The sequence below is a fragment of the Ictidomys tridecemlineatus genome, chromosome X (assembly GCF_052094955.1).
Source record: "Ictidomys tridecemlineatus isolate mIctTri1 chromosome X, mIctTri1.hap1, whole genome shotgun sequence".
Classification (NCBI taxonomy): domain Eukaryota; kingdom Metazoa; phylum Chordata; class Mammalia; order Rodentia; family Sciuridae; genus Ictidomys; species Ictidomys tridecemlineatus.
The window spans coordinates 116,474,312-116,491,197 of record NC_135493.1 but is presented as its reverse complement, the minus strand read 5'-3'; the positions used below and the strand labels follow the sequence as shown (position 1 = coordinate 116,491,197).

Below are 16,886 nucleotides of genomic sequence, written 5' to 3'. Positions count from 1 at the left end.
CACACAATTTAACATCTGGACACATCCTTCTGGGCATACAAGGATAGATAAAAAAAGGTCTTTAAAAACACTTTACAAAAGTAAATACAAACCTATAATACATGACATTGCCAAAAATAAGTTCTGGTGTAAGATAAATCAGAACTAAAATCTGATTTAATGTAGGTGACTACTTTACAGTGGTTCTAACAAAGGGGGTGGGAAAAGCTGGGCTTTTATAAACAAATTCCAAATCCAAATTCCTCTTACAATATCTGGCAAGATATAAAGTATAATTATGTAGTTCACATAAACAATAGTGTATAGATGCATTCATTTATCCTATGTGAGAACTCTAGTGCAGTGCAAAACAAGGGCTTATTTGGGTCAGGAAACAATGGTGCAATGGAACTTGCTCTTCCATGAGTAAGAAAGAGTATTTGTAGAAATAAAAGAATGAGTCATCATCTGAAGGACATTTCCTGTTTTACTAACAAACCAAGCAACACATTTACACTGAAAAACAAAAGGGAGGGTGGGGCGGGAGGACCCTATTCCACCAGTAACTAATATCCTGGTCATAAAACAAGACAAACTCAGAAAATTGTCAAAAATGTCATTCTCATCTTTATTTTTGGGCATGTAGCATGTTTTAACAAATCAATTTTACATGTGCAACCATCTGTAATATCAAAAGAAATACAATATATTTTTAATAAATTCCTCATCAATGTAATTTCACTTTTAAATAAACATTAAGTAATGGGGTAGAACAATGTGTTTCCACATACTGACCAGTGCAACACTGACAGTTACAACTAAGGTATCCAGGAAGTCTGAAAATTAAGATTTATGTAAGACAAATAAACTTACTTTCATTTGTTTGAAAACCAAAAAAAGGAAAATAATTTCTCACTTGTAAAGTACACATCTTACATGCAAAAACAATTTTAAATGCTATTTTGACTTTAAATAAATAACAACTGAAGAATTCAATGACAAATTTGAAAAATAAATTAAGAAGCAAAAGGAAAAAATAGTAGTGTACCTTTTAAAATTGCTGAGTAGAATAAATAAAACCAAATGTTAACCATTTCTCACTTTACCATGAATATTGCACTGTTTATTTCATATTTATGTCAGTTTCAATGCATAAAAATCCTAGTAGGGCTGAATAGTTTAGATCAGTCCATTTTTCTCCAACAAAAGAATCCCTAGCTTCTAGATTTTAAAAATTGCACTCTTGCATTTGTGTTTTAGTACAAACAAAACACAAATATATTTCTTTTATACCAGTGGCAACCAGATAATAGGCATATTAAGATACTCTTAAAAAGTAAGAAGTTTTGTGAATGTTGTCATTTTAAAAATCCTGTACAGAATCACAATACTGACAGAATCTATCTAGTGCACCCACAAGTGCCTCATTGTTTTGATTCACAGTCCTTTTTTCACAAAAGCTTATTCTAAAGAGTTCAAAGAATTAATAATACACACCATGTGGATAATTTGGGGTTTAAAAACCCATGGCTCTGGGCAACAACAATTATAGTTAACAACATCCACTCACAAAAAGACTGTGTCCTAAGATTTTCAGAGTTGGTTTGCTATAAATAAAACATTCTTAAGTAAAGCCTTTTTGCACATTGACAATACTTATCAGACATCAGCTAGGCCACAGTGAAGGAAACGACTTATATCAAAAGGACAGGGTAGCAGCTGGTTGTGAGATGGCACACCTCATACATTCTGCTCAGAAAACACAAAGGCCATTTACAGAAGACTAAATTATGCACTGAAAATGTGGAGGGCTTCTCTGCACTATCAACAGTGATATCGGTCCCTAGAAATTAAAAATCAAAAGCTTCATAAACATAACTGAAGATGAAGGCTCTACTGAGGAGAACACACATAACCGATCAAAGAAATACTTAGAGTATGCCGGTGACTTTTCCTGGCATTAACTAATATGAGCAGTTCTGGCATGTTAGACATTTTACCATCTCATGTCAAGTATGACTATAACAAAAGAAGCCATCTGAAAGATGAGCAAAGAGCAAATGCAACCAGGGTCCTGAACAGCAGGAAGAAGCTAGTTCAACATTCTATACAAGAGCAGGTACTCAAAACATGCTGGTAACTGACAGTCTATCTTACTTAAGAAACCCACTGATTAGATGTAATGCTTACCGAATGGACCCAATAAATGTTTTAAGAGCATGACTTAAATATCTAATAAATGTATATGAACATGTAATTGTTGTACTTCCCTAAAGAAAACTTGTAAACATCTGGTGAGTGTCTAATTAATGCTTTAACGTTAAAAACTGGCCAAAAAATGCCCAGAAACGTTTGGCCCTTCAGCACCCAAACTCTCAAAATATAATGTTAAAACATCTCTGCTAGAAGGATTTCAGTAATCTGAAAAATTTCATACCTGAGTGGCTTAAACGTTCTCTTCTATATTTTAAGGAAGTGCAAGGAGTTTCTACACTCAGGAATTGCATAAGTTTTTCTTTCCTCAAAAGAAAATATCGAATGATATAGAGGTAGCATAACTTGCTAAAATTAACAATCAAAAACAAACAAAGCAAGGTTATTTTCAATCACCTTAATAGAATTATTACAAATGTTTAAAACTTTACAACCTGGGTTTTCTATTCTATCTGGGTGTGTCTAAAACCTCATCATTCTCAACCCTTTGTGTAGTGTCAGGATTTTGATGAGTCCAGGCACCGCTTGGCCCCGTGGCATCCATTGCAACATCAATGATAGAATCTGGAGTCATCCACCTCAGGAAAACAAGGAGGAGATAGTCGAGCACAGCTAAAAAAGCAAAAATATAGCCTGTTACTGGGCCACAGTGAGAGATGAGCCTGTCCAGTCGCTTGTCCATCGGCAGCACGGCTTCCCCCGACACCCGTTCGTACACCTGAAGGAGAGAAGACTGAGAATGAGCTGGTGGACCCATCAAAGGACAATTCACACTGACCAGGAAAGATTCAGAAACATAAACAGAATTTGCTCTTGTTTATTGTTGTTGTTATAGTAAGGATGTCCTTAATGCCCTTTGATACAACTCTCATTGGGTACATTGCCCAGTCTGGGCAAAAGACTGGGCTAGCTAGATATGTGTGACACAAAGAATAAGCTACAATTAATTCCTCTCCCCTAGGAGATCACCATCAACTTCAGCTAAGTACTAGAATACCAAAGACCTACAATTTCTGAACAGTTCTTTGGGATCACCAATGCAAAGGATATTTAATTCAACACTGACTTTAGCAGTGCTCAAGCAGGACTGGTCTTGTCAATGCCTTGACTGGTCAAAGAAAGCTCTCACTGGCATCTGGCAGACATCAGACATAATCAGAGTGCCACAATATAGTGGGCTTCTGGGGATACACAGGCTCTTCTTTCTACTGCCACAAGGCCATCCATGCTACCCAGAAACATTCCATAGACTGCAAGTAAAACAGGGGAAAATAGGGGGTAAATTTTAGTAGGCAGCATAGTTCACACTTTAGCAAACTGAGTTTGCTGCTGAGAATTGGTAAGTAGGTGGCTTGCTTTTTAAAACATTGCTGAGCACGTTTTGCTCTAAAATAGCAAAACCCAAAGATCTTTAAACATACTTGTTTAGAACACATCAAATGGGCCAGCATGACCATTTTTTTAATTGCCTTTAAGCATTACTTGTGCTTCGTTTCACAGACCTGTAAACCATCTTCTTTTAAATTCAAGAAAAGTTACAACATGAAGTACAAGATCTACAGGTCAATGGCCTTTGAAAAGTATAGGACACTTTCATCTAGTTCTTCTATCCTGAGGACATTTTAAATATAAACATTTTAATCAGGATGAGGCTGAAAATTATGTGAAGGCTGAAGCCCAATTTAATTTTGTGATCAACTTTCTGAACAACACAGTTAAAAGGAGTTTAAAAGAATCAAAATGTTGCCAAGCATGGCAGCTCAAGCTGTAACCCCAGCAGCTCTGGAGGATGAGGCAGGAGGATTGTAAGTTCAAAGTCAGCCTCAGCAACTCAGCAAGGCCCTAAGCAACTCAGTGAGACCCTGTCTCTAAATAAAATATAAAAAAGGACTGGGAATGTAGCAGCGGTTAAGTGCCCCTCCCCTGGGTTCAATCTCGAAAGAAAGAAAAGAATCAAAATGTCTAGAATTAAAAGCCCAACTACAATTGACCTGTTTTTTTTTTCATGTCAGTTAATTTATTATCTTAGGTGATAAAATAACAATTTACTACTGTGACGAGAATGTGACAATCTGATATAGATAAGGATTTACTTTTTTCTAAATGTATACAATAAACTACCAGAGTATAAAATAGAAAAAATATACAGATGCTTTATTATTACTTTAAATGTAACTAATAGAAAATATGTGGTTACAAGAAAAGTCCTAACTAGCTCTTTTAATGTATGCTAACAAACTGTCACCATAATTCTTTACCTATAATAGCTCAGAATTCTTTATATGATGTCCATCAAGAAGGTCAAGTCACAACTTAAAAGAGCTATGGTTCTCAATCAGGATGGACAAAAGAGTGGTATCACCAAAAAAAAAAAAAAAAAAAAAAAAAAGCCAAAAACCTCTCTAGCCACATATCCTTGCTAACTGTACACAAAATTCCATCTCTGCTCCCCCAGAATCACATTAGAATTTAGGAAGTGGTTGGGGAGCTAAGGGGGCAGGGAGACAGAGTCTGAAGAGGTTACCCAGGTAACTCTGACATGCACAGTCACAGATAATCAGTGCTAGATTCCAGCTTTCAAAGGAAGAGGTAGCTATTTCACATGGGTTGAGATTCTGCAAGACTTCTAAAAGGTCAGAGTGCCTCACAGACTTCAGTCAAAAACATTTATTGAAAAATATCTTATGTTTCAACTGAAAATTTTATTACATATGACCATTTTTAGAGATAAAGATGTTTTTGAATTTGTTCTCAAATATGGGCTCATTTTATATACTGAATCTGATCACTGAAACTAAGTAAAAAAGCCTTACAGTAAAAGACAATATATTCTCTTCTCTGCTACACCTTGCTACTACTTCAGGCTAAAAACTGTCTGCTCCATTGCATACCTTGAAAATATAAAGCACTACTCTACACTAAAACCTTTTCCATACTCTACCTGGCTGTCTTTCTGGTCCAGGATTTCTATATACTAAGAAAATGAATTGTTGTTTCCACAATGAATGAGTTGTTTCCACTCAGCTTGTTACATGGTGATAAAAGGCATGAGGAAGAAGTAGTCAGGAGAAAGACCTAAAGGATAAAACTGTATAGAATAAATGAAGTCTCTAGACCAAAATCAGGAAGCATTTCTCACAAGCACACTCTCCTACCTAAGGGTGTCAATCTATTTCCTGTACCTGTCCTTTTGAAATTCCCTATAGCTGTCTTTTATTGAGATCATTTTTCCAACTTTTTAAGTATATTTTGAATTCTAACTTATTATGTTCTCAAACAGTTCAAAGATGCAAAAATCATTTTCCTGCAGAAAATCATACTAGTTAGCAAAAGGACCAAAAAAAGTTTAGGAAGCAGCTTGAATCAAATATTAACAAGTTATGGGGGCTGGGGATGTGGCTCAAGCGGTAGCGCGCTCGCCTGGCATGCGTGCGGCCCGGGGTTCAATCCTCAGCACCACATACAAACAAAGATGTTGTGTCTGCCGAGAACTAAAAAATAAATATTAAAAATTATCTCTCTCTCTCTCTCTCCCTCCTCTCTCACTCTCTCTTTAAAAAAAAAAAACAAGTTATGGGCTGAGGTTGTAGCTCATTAGTAGAGCACTTGCCTAGAACATGTGAGGCACTGGGTTCAATACTCAGCACTGCATTCAAAAAATAAATAAATACATAAATAAAGGTACTGTGTCTATCTATAACTAAAAATATGTTTAATACTTTTAAATATTTAAATTTTTAATATTTTTAAATATTAACAAGTTATGAGGTTGTTCTAATTTTCCTCAGGAAAATCAACAAAATCAGAAGTCAAATGCAATGTTTTAACGAAAACTTAGCCAGCATGTGTATCAAAAGTAATGCATAATTCCTTTCTTTCTATAAGGAAGAGAGTTCATAAACTTAACCAACAATATCAATGGCAAACTTGTATGTAAAAGAAAGCAAATATGTGTGTGAAACATCAAGAGTTCAGACAAAATCTTTTCTCAGCATGTGACATACTTTTTCAGTTCTTTCTGCAACATTCCTCCAGGTGTAGAAAGTCTTTACTATGTTATGGATATTTTCTGGAGCTGGCAATGCCCCCGACTTCTGTTGTAAAATAGCTTTCTCCAACCCTTTGCACAAAGATTTTACTGAAGGCTCACACAAAATAATAAGATCTTCTGGAAGCACCTCAGGAATTCCACCAACCCTGGTACTTACAACCTTGAAAAGAAAAAAAGGAATACATGGTCCATATAATCAGACCTTGGGGAAATCAACAAAATCAACTTAAAAAATTATTACAGCATGTGTCTCAGTGTGTTTTTTTTTTCCTTTCCAAAATATGAACACAGAAATCCCAACAATACAAGCCCTGAAAGCTTTTTACCTGTAAACCACAACTTGCTGCTTCCACGATCGCCATGCAGAATGCTTCAGTAAGGGACGTATTAAGAAAAATATGTCCTTGAACTAAGACATTTCTAACATCCTTGTGTTCTAATGCTCCCAAAAGACGCACCCTGATTTTTTAAATGAGAGGGGAAGAAAGAAGGGAGTGAAAAATCATGCCACAAAAGAAATTTAATTTCTAAGCTAAGTTAGCTATTTATATTACACTTAGATTCTTTTATTGTAATGTTTACCACCTCTAAAAACCAATATCATCAAACAATGATCTAAAAGAAAGCCTTATAAAGCCGTTGAGTTACAACTCATATAACTACATATTTCTAACTTTTGTTATGTATACCAAATTTCATCTTCTCCAAAACTAACTTGCATTTAATAAAAATATTAATACACTTTGGTGATTGAATATTTCCTCATTTCTAACAGGAAAATGGCCTTCTCAAAATTGCTGTTTCAGGGGCTGGGGATATAGCTCAGTTGGTAGGGTGCTTGCCTTGCATGCACAAGGCCCTGGGTTCAATTCCCTGCACACCCCCCCCCCAAAAAAATGTTTCATACATACACATATTGTGTGTTATCAAAGTTACTGAAGAAAATACCTGTCTGAACCTATGTGTGCAGAGCAATTTACATGATTTGGGCCATGTTATTTTTTTCCACTGCTGGGGACTGAACCCAGGGCCTTGTGCATGCTAGGCAAGTGCTCTACCAAGGAGCTACATGCCTAGCCAGTGCCATGTTATTTAAATCACAACAAAATATGGCTCAGAAATCTACAAATATTTCCAAAGTGGTTATTTTTGTGTGTGGGTGTGTGCCTTCCACAGTGCCTCCAACAACTGTCCCCCAAAGTCACATAATATTGGACTAATAGAAAAAATAAAACTGAATTCTCATTTTCTCACTTTATGTAAATTCTTTTAAAAACAGGACTTATACTACATTTTTATATCAATTACACGCAGGAGAAGCAGCACATCTAAAACAGACATCTAGTCAAAACCAAAATGGATAGCTGATATCTTCTCACTCACAACACTATGGAAGCCATCAGTACCTGTCATGTAGCTGGTATCTTTCTCGTACTTCTTCCAAAATGATTCTCTTTGGTCCCTCTCCTCCAATTATGAAATTTAAATCTGGATATTTCTGACAGAGTTCAGGTATTATGCCACTAAGCAAATCGGTTCCTGAAAATATAAAATAAAGATGAATGTTAGATATATTAATATTTAAACTTTAAAAATCATCAGAACTACCGAGAATCCACTCACTTGGAGATACCAAATCTCCCAAGAGTAGAATGCTTCATAAATTCCCAGGAGTCCTCAAGAGTTGCAATTCTTGAAGACAAAGACCCTGACATCCATTGTTACCTTCCACACACCCAAAATATGGACAATTAATCCTGTTTCAACATACTATAAGTTATTTACTTATCCACGTTAAGTGGTATTTAAGGTGGTTAAGATTTGAGTTAGCTTTCTCCACAGCAGAATGACTAACAGGAGATCTAGGTCTTGCCTCTGCTGTATTTTTGTTGTTGTTGTTTTTAACCAGCGAGCCCTTTGATCATGGCAGTCTCCTGATCTATTAATTGAAGGGAACTATGTACCTAAAGACCAAGGTCTCTTTCAGCTATAAAATTCTATCAGTCTATAATTCCACTTCCTGCCACAGGAAAGGACTAAGCAACAAAGTCTAATTACTCCCTGCACTTTGCTCAAAACAGTTTGTACAAAGGATTTTGTAATGAACCCTACAGTGTTAGCAGAATTTTAAAAAGTCCACCCGAACCAGCTATAGCCCACTTTCCCAGAATGGGAGTAAATGAGGGTAGTTGGACCTCAACTGTTAGATCTTTACAGCCCACAGAACAAAAAAATGCATCTTGATTCCTTTTAAAAAAATATTTTCTGATAATCTGTAACCACAACCTCATGTAATATAAAGTAATAAAGTAAATCATGACCTATAGTCTGAAAAAGTAAGGGGCTATTGAAAGCCATAGCAATGTTGCTACTATTTGGTTATTTACATCCATGAATTCATTTCTTATGTTCATCTACCCACAAACAGGCAGATCAATTATAAACAGATGCTGGGAGAAATGACACATATAAGGTCATTTTCATTAAGTAATGCAAAGTAGGATTCATTAAAGAAACTCTGCTGGTATTTTCAAAAGAGGATGGCGTATATCAAAAATAAATTCCCATGTATTTTTTCTGAATTAATAAAGGGTTCTCATTAAAAATCTTAGCTATCTTTGTTTCAAGTCCATTATCAAATCCATCAACTGAATTTCTAGATAAAGCAAAAGGTGGCTAAATAACATTTAGTCTTCTATGATTCCTTCATTTCCTTTCTTTTCTCTCTTTCCCCCCTTTCAAATACAAGAGTTTACTCTTCAAATAAAAATAGAGCAATAATCATAACTGCTGATAATTTTTAACATTTACCGAATGCTTCCTATGTCAGGCAATGTACTTTAAATGCATTGTCATTTCATCCTGACAATCACTTTACAAAAAATGAGACTGGTTAATACTATCAGTGCTCTATAATAGTTATCAGAATAAAGGGTTTATTTCCTCACTATAAAAAAAAATCATTTCTGGTGCCTCTAAGAAGAGTCTAACACAAAGGAACGGACAAAGAGACTTTCAATTGCTATACTCAAAAAGACAAGAAAAATTCTCAATTCAAACTTCTTTCAAAGCTCAGTCTAACAATATTTTAAAGCATTTTCTGATCTATCCTAGGATAATGGTGACCAGGCTGGGAGTAAGGGAACAAGAGGCCTTAACTCGAGAAGAGCTGGACTCACATTTATCATGTCTGTTACTTACTGTGTAACCTGGGTGAGTTACTTACCCTCTCTGAGACTCAGTTTCTTTGTCTGTTACATGCAGATAACATCTACCCTACAGTTGTTGGGAGGGTCAAGTGAGGTACTGTACCATGCACAGGCTTTATGAACTGCAGAATACAAATGGTAGGTTGTCATTACCACTATAGGAGGAAATGGGGTGTGCCTGCACACACACAGAGCATGGGGAAACCTTGCCAGAGAGCAAAACAGGGCTCAGAAGTCAACCAGGAAATCTGGGCAAAGAAAATTTGAACTTAGCCTCTCTTACTTAATCCACTCCATTATGCTTTTGATAGCTGGTACAATAGACATCTCCTGAAGAAATTAATTTGTTAATAAGGAATGGACCATTAATATGACTACTCAGTTTTGGATTACAAATGTGGCCATTCCTTCTCAGAATGCCACTATTTGCAGGGTGCCTGGCATATGGAAAGACTTCGATAAATATTTGTTGAGTATTAAACAGGAGAAGCTGTACCTTCACTCTGTTGGTGGTTAGCTCAGCTGGTCAAAACATCACAATAGTGAAGTAAAGGTGATAGGTTTAACCTTTGGATGAGTAGTTAATTTTGCTGACCCTTAATCACATATGCCTCATACTCAGCTACCTCACAAAAGTATACTATTTGATTAGAAAATAAATTAAGCATATTTTCTAAGTTACAGCAAACACGTCACCAATATCCCAAGAGATTCAGAATAAAATACAAGTCCATTCATATCTTCTTCTTAATTTTTAATTTTTCTGGTGCTGGGGATTGAACCCAGAGCCTTGCACATGCTAGGCAAAGTGCTCTATTTGAGCTACACTGAGCTACACCCCCAGCCGCATTCATATCTTCTCAGATAAAGAATAGAAGCATACTGTTGCCTTGGCCCCAGAAAAATATGGTTTAGTTTAAGTTTCTTTTACCAGTCTCCCTTAAGTGGACTTAAGCTTCCCATTCCAAAAGTGAACTATACCAACCAGGGACTATATCTAGGTTTTGGGCCACTCCCTAGTACACTGGTACACTGCTAAGTTTCTTGCTTACCCAAAACCTGCTGCATCTGTTCACAAATCTGTGTAATGCCAGTTGTACTTGTCACTATACTGGTTAATTTAATTAAGCATCACATAAAATGACAATATAAGTTTCTATGAAAACTAAGCTGAATGGTTGAAAAATCCAATAAAGAAAAGTCATAGAACTAAGTTCTTGTCAGATGAGAAACAAATGTTTAAACCACTGTGTAAAACTGAAAGCAAATTTTAAAAGTCCAGGAGAACATCACTTCATGCACCTTTAGGTTTTCACCCCACTTAAAAGAAGCCCAAAGTAGCAATGGTAGATTGTGCTTTGTGAAGGTGACTGTGCAAGATGAAGCCACTGAAATCAGTGTACTAGTACCTGAAGCCAGCAGCTCTACATCAAACTACTCACTAATCAGTGTGGTTAATATTTTGAATTAAGTTCAAATATTTCAAGAAAGTAAATAAGTGATTATTAGGTTCATAAATAGCATTCGTAACTCTCTCTGTTTTTATTTATTTTTATTTTTGGTACCAGGGTTCAAACCCAGAGGTGCTTAACCACTGAGCCACATCCCCAGCCCTATTATTTTGAGACAGGGTCTCACTAAGTTACTAGGGAGTTGCTGAGTTGGCTTTGAACTGAGGCTGGCTTTGAACCTGAGATCCTCCTGCCTTAGCCTCTGGAGCTGCTGGGACTACAGATGTGCACCATTGCACCTGGCTCTATGTTTTTAATAATCAGACTATTTCAGATTTTGGTAAATGAGTTTCCACAAATGCTTTAGTGGCGTCTATGAGTGCTGCACTAAAAAAAAAAAAAAAAAAAAAAAAAAAAAACCTTGATATTCCTGGACATTTATCAAGTACAACCTGGGCTAAGGACTTATAGGAACCATTAGTGAACTTTCACAAAGTTCCCACCGTTGCTTAAACAAATGAAAAAACAAACTTAGAGATGTTAAATAACTTGCCCTTAATCATACAATAGGATAGAACCAGGCTCTAACCTTGGGCCATCGAATCCTCTCTTCTTCACCACTTACCTGCCAATATTATCAATGTCTCATATATGATTAGATCAAATAAGCAAGTTATAAAACAGTAGTGTGCCAAACAGGCCCATTCATATTGAGCATATGGACATAGGCATAAAAAGGACAGTTAATTATAAATCAAAATGTCCATTAGGGTCATCTCTGAATAACACCAATACCCCTGATTTTAGTTTTCATCTTTGTGCTTTTCTTAGCTTTTAAAACATCTGCAATGAAAATATATTACCTTTACAATCAGAAAGAAATGGCCATGTGGTGGGTTGAATCCTTTACTTCTTACCACATGTGCAGGGCTATTTTAATTTTGTAAAAGATCTTAGTGATGACACAGCATCAGGTTATTGTTTTTATCTTTCATCAACCATTAAAACATCAAAGGCTGGGGGCAGCATTCATTACCATTCTAAAAATTTCTCTCCTTGGATATGTAAACCAACTTCAGAGCTTTCTTTACTCTGGTTAATGCAGAAGTAATTATAAAACCATTAAACAAAATGAAAAACCAAACAATCATCATATATATATACACACACATGTATTCAACAGCTTTCTATAAGGAAAAAAGACTGCAATGCAAATATAGCTATCATTTCATTACCTTTTCTGTAAACAAGTCTGCTGACAACAACAATAGTTATTACACTATCATGCCTCCTAAATGGGTCTGGAGTGAAGTCAGTAGGATCTACTGCATTAGGAATGACGGACACTATTTCAGGATTCAGTGCTGCTCTTAGTACAGTATTTTCCTTACTAGTATAAGAGACACAAATGATGTGGTTTGTGTCACAAAGAGATACAGTTAGAAGCTTGTTTGTAAGCACCGAGCTGACATCAGCAAATCCAAAAAGGGAATGGTCCGTGAAGACTGTCTGGAGCCCCATTGTCTTGGCGTGGAAGAGAGCATCATGGGCCATGGCAGAAAAAGAACTATGGGAATGGATTATGGTGACTCTCTCCCGAACAAATATGTACCTGAGCAATGGCAGACTGTGAAAGAGGGTCGTGGCTGTAGATTGGTTGTACATGACTTTCAGAGGCAAGTAATAGACTTTGAGGCCATTAGTGAGGTAACGGATGCCTTTTCGATTTCCGTAAGCATGGGTGACAATTATGACCTTGTGCCCTCTTTCAATCAGGCACTGAGAGAGCTGGTAAATATGGCTCTCCACGCCTCCCATGTTTGGGTAGAAAAAGTCAGACACCATGCATATGCTATGGGCACGGGTTCTAGAAGTGGAAAGACTTCCAGGGGTAACCGGGGAGAGTATAGCTGAGGAAGGCTGGCCATGCCCACCTCCTCCACTACAGGCCATGCTGAGGTGATTTAGGCATCAGTTCTTAAGAGCAACCCAGTTATGTATCCTGTTACCTGAAAAAGAGCAAAACAGAATCTCAGCTTAGAGACACAACACATTCCATATTCCAAATCCTGTTAGAAAGTAGTTTTAATGTTAACGTAAATTTGTTAGCTTTTCCCCTAGACATAAAAACAAAGCATATAATGAATTTACTCACTTGACAACATTTACTCGCTTAACTTTTACTAGGTGCCATACAAGAAAACTACATTCTGCAACATCTTGATTCTGCTAGTGTCTTTATTTTGCTCTAAAAGTCATTGCTACTCACTCAATTCACAATAGCCAAGCTATGGAACCAACCTAGGTGCCCTACAACAGATGAATAGATAAAGAAAATGTGTTATATATACACAAGGGAATATTACTCAGCCTTGAAGAATGAAATTATGGCATTTGCTAGTAAATGGATGGAGCTGGAGAATATTGTGCTAAGCGAAATAAATCAATCCCAAAGAACAAAGGCCAAATGTTCTCTGATACGTGGATGCTAACCCAGAAACAGAGAGGATAGGGAGGGGAAGATTAAAAGTTCATGGATTAGACAAAGAGGAATGAAGGGAAGGGAGGGGGATGCTAATAGGAAAGACAGTAGAATGAATTATACATAACTTTCCTATCCTTATATATAAATACACAACCAGTGTTAACTCCACATCTTTATACAACCATAAGAATGGGATCCTAATTAGAATTATACTCCATGTACATATGTCAAAGTACACTCTACTGTCATGTATATCTAAAAAGAATAAATAAAATAATTTTTAAAAAGTCATTGCTATTCATGATTCTAAATGAGTTTGTTACACCACAGTACATAATGGTTTGCAACACCATCAAACCAGTTGTTTTCAATAATCACATACACACACATCACATACATACATATATATACACATGTGCATATTTTCCTCTACTGTTATCACTTTACCAGCTTCTACTTATTAAATGGCCACTATACAATAGGAACTATGTGCTAAGAGTTTTCTGCATCTTATTTGTAGCTTCACCAAAACCCTATAAGGTATCAACTCTATTTTATAAATGGAAAATCTAAAGCTTAAGGGAGGTTAAGGAATCTGTCCAAGATCACTCAGCTCCTTAGAGGCAGCATAATGTGCTTCACTGGTGATCCCACCTACACCTTGCATTTGGATCAGGTTTAATTCACAGGACACAAGAGAAGTGGTATGCGAATTTTTGACCTCAGCTTGAAAAAGGCCCTGTGGCTTCCAGTTATGCACTCTTACTACCCTAAACTACCATATAAGAAGTTTAGCTATTGCGCTACAGAGACATGGGGGAGACAATATGAAGAGGGACCAGCTCTCAGACTACATGGAGAGAGCCAGAGGCCCAGCCATGCTCATGTTATCTGGACCCATTCTCTCACCAAACTGCTAGTTAAATACAGCCTCCCTGGTGGCCACTGGCAAGACCAGAAATACCATTAGCCATACCTAGTAGACTACAGAATCATGAAAAACTGCAAAATGGTTGCTGTTTTACACCACTAAGTTTTAGGGAGAAAGGATGATTAAAACAGCCCAGAATTCAAATCTAATTATTCTGGTCTACTGCCTGGTTTTGTAAGTAAAAAGTTTAATGGGAACACAGACTCACTCATTCATTTATGTGAATGGCTACTTTTGTGCTACAACAGCAGACTATCTGCCACAGAGACCATATGACCCACAGAGCCTAAAATATTTACCATCTGGCTCTTTACAGAAAGTTTGCTGATTCCTGCTCTAGAGCTTAGCCACTGATTCAATTCAGCTCATAAATTTCTGCTGGTATTGGCTCTGTGGTTTATGTTAAAATATATCTGGAACTAGATAGCACCTTTTCAAATGTCACCTGGAGTTCATGCTGTGGAAAATCCATATTTTCTCCTTCCTTATTCAAGGATGGTGATAATCAAACTGCTCCCTTCATTTTTTTCTTAAACTTTCTTTATGTAGGCCCTTCTTCCCTGAGTGCTCTCCTTTCAATGTGGAGTCTGAAAATAAGGCCAAAGTAGAGACAGTCTCCATCTCCAGTCAGTTCCTATATCTAAAGTGAGAAATGTATATCTCAGGGATCCCCTAAAGCCATATCAATGTGAAATGCTCATTCAATATTACTACAGACTCTTAGACTTTTTTTTTTTAATGAATGTTCCACATCAAACAGAAAGAGAGATTTTATTTATTTATTTATTTTGTGGTGCTGGGGAATGAACCCAGGGCCTTGTGTATGCAAGGCAAGCACTCTACCAACTGAGCCAATATCCCAAGCCCCAGATTCTTAGACTTTTATAGCTAAAGAATCTTAGAGATGTAGTTAAAAATCTTCCTTAGCTTACAAATGAAGATGCCCAGGGCTCCAGAAACCTCAACTATACAATGGGAAGCCATCCTTAATCTGAGTTGCAGATTTCACCTGCAAACTCAGAAAATACAAATTAACTATGTGTGCAAAGTCTTAACATCAATTCTCTCCAATAAACTCATCTACATTTTTTAAAATTTTTTTAGTTGTAGATGGACACAATACCTTTATTTTATTTTTATGTGATGTTTTATTTTTATGTGGTGCTGAGGATTGAACCCAATGCCTTCCACATGTGAGGCAAGCGCTCTACCACTGAGCTACAGCCCCAGCCCTTATCTACATTTTAAATATGCTCTCAGAAATACTCCAGCAGTGTCTGCTGAACTGAATTTCTAAAGATTCAACATTATCAAATATTGAGATTCCTCAAGTTAACACTTTGAAGTGGTTTAACTAATATTGTGTTACTGTGATTTGTCACTTAAACCTGAACTTCCAGTTCTATTCAGTTTCAAAAGATGAATGATAATGAACAGTGCGTAATGAGCCAAATGAAATTATTTAAAATTTTGTCATTGATCTGAAATGTTCTGAGGATTCTGCCCACCATCAGGACATCAACATTCAATATACAACAGAATCTGAGAATCTTCGAATTTAAAGCTGAAGAGAGGCTTAGAGATACGACTTATTTCTCTCTCAAATTACAGATGAGAAGTTGTACAAACACAAGTTGAGCAATTTCTCCAAAGTCTCCACCCAGCCACTTAAACTGGAAAACTCAAGAAGACCTTAAAATTCTCGACATAGCCAACAAGCCCCAAGCAGTCATTAGTAGTGGAGGCTCATGGGGAGCCTCGGAGAGACCTGGAGGCGGTTGGGGATCAAGGGGAAGGTACTTCACAGATAGCCTGGCTCCACTCCGAGAGGTGGCTAGGGAGTGCTAGGGCCAAGGAGGGAGTGCCCCCGCTCAGTCCGCGACCTGGCGGGGTCAGGCACAGTCTGATTAGGCCCAAAGGGAGGAGGAAAATGGCCAGAGTATGTGCAGGGGTCTAAGGCCCAGACTCCCGCCGTCCCCAGTCCCTCGCCCCACCAGCCTTAGCCAACGAACCGGCTCCAGCCTTCAACGCTTCCTCAACCCCACTCGACTCCGGAGACCCTTAGACCCGACTTCCGGGCCTGAAGCCCGACCAGCTTCATCCCTTACATAGCCTGCCCCACCCCAGCAGGTACAGCACAGCGCCGACCAGAAGTGGCCCAGAGTGCGGGAGGGGAGAGGGGCAGATGCGCACTTACCGGCGAGTCCCGTGGCCGCCGGTGTCCGGACCTCCCGCGGCTGTAGCCGGGGTTCCGCCCCACTGCTCCGAAACACCAATCCGGAGCGTCCGCGCCCGAGAGCCGCGCCCCCGAGGCATCCAATCACAAGGAGGCACCGAAGTCACGTGAAAGAGCGACGTTCAGTCGTCCCCACCCTTCAGCGCGAGAGGTCGCGTCGGCTAGCGCGTGCGCACGTCTTCTAGATGCTGCAGAAGATTGGGTGAGTGCCTATCCTGGTTGCCTAGTTACAGCGTCTCTTTTCAGGAAGCCTGTTTTCTCCTTGCTCGCTTCCGATTGGAGAGTCTCCGGAGAGAAGGCTACGAAAGCCAGGGTCATGGTGGCATTTTG

The 16,886-nt window shown here is 37.9% G+C and overlaps 1 protein-coding gene across 7 annotated transcripts; it reads right to left on the bottom strand.

The window, feature by feature from the left end:
* Nucleotides 1-583: 583 nt before the first annotated feature.
* Nucleotides 584-16,639, bottom strand: Piga (phosphatidylinositol glycan anchor biosynthesis class A). 7 transcript variants are annotated; one of them, XR_013431918.1, is made up of 8 exons: nucleotides 16,518-16,639; nucleotides 12,140-12,913; nucleotides 7,651-7,783; nucleotides 6,571-6,703; nucleotides 6,198-6,404; nucleotides 5,135-5,268; nucleotides 3,260-3,443; nucleotides 2,774-2,911 (listed from the first exon to the last, which is right to left on the bottom strand). XR_013431918.1 is itself a non-coding variant. In XM_021722826.3 (7 exons), the coding sequence occupies exons 3-7, from the start codon at nucleotides 12,855-12,857 to the stop codon at nucleotides 2,642-2,644; spliced, it is 1,461 nt and encodes a 486-aa protein (XP_021578501.1). In that variant the 5' UTR covers nucleotides 12,858-12,913; nucleotides 14,751-14,907; nucleotides 16,518-16,586; the 3' UTR covers nucleotides 584-2,641. The 7 variants fall into 7 exon arrangements, 5 of the variants coding, with proteins under 5 accessions (XP_021578501.1, XP_005316046.1, XP_021578513.1 ...); XM_021722826.3 differs by lacking the exons at nucleotides 3,260-3,443; nucleotides 5,135-5,268 and adding an exon at nucleotides 14,751-14,907 and having other exon boundaries at nucleotides 584-2,911; nucleotides 16,518-16,586; XR_013431919.1 differs by lacking the exon at nucleotides 5,135-5,268.
* Between the last annotated feature and the right edge of the window lie 247 nt (nucleotides 16,640-16,886).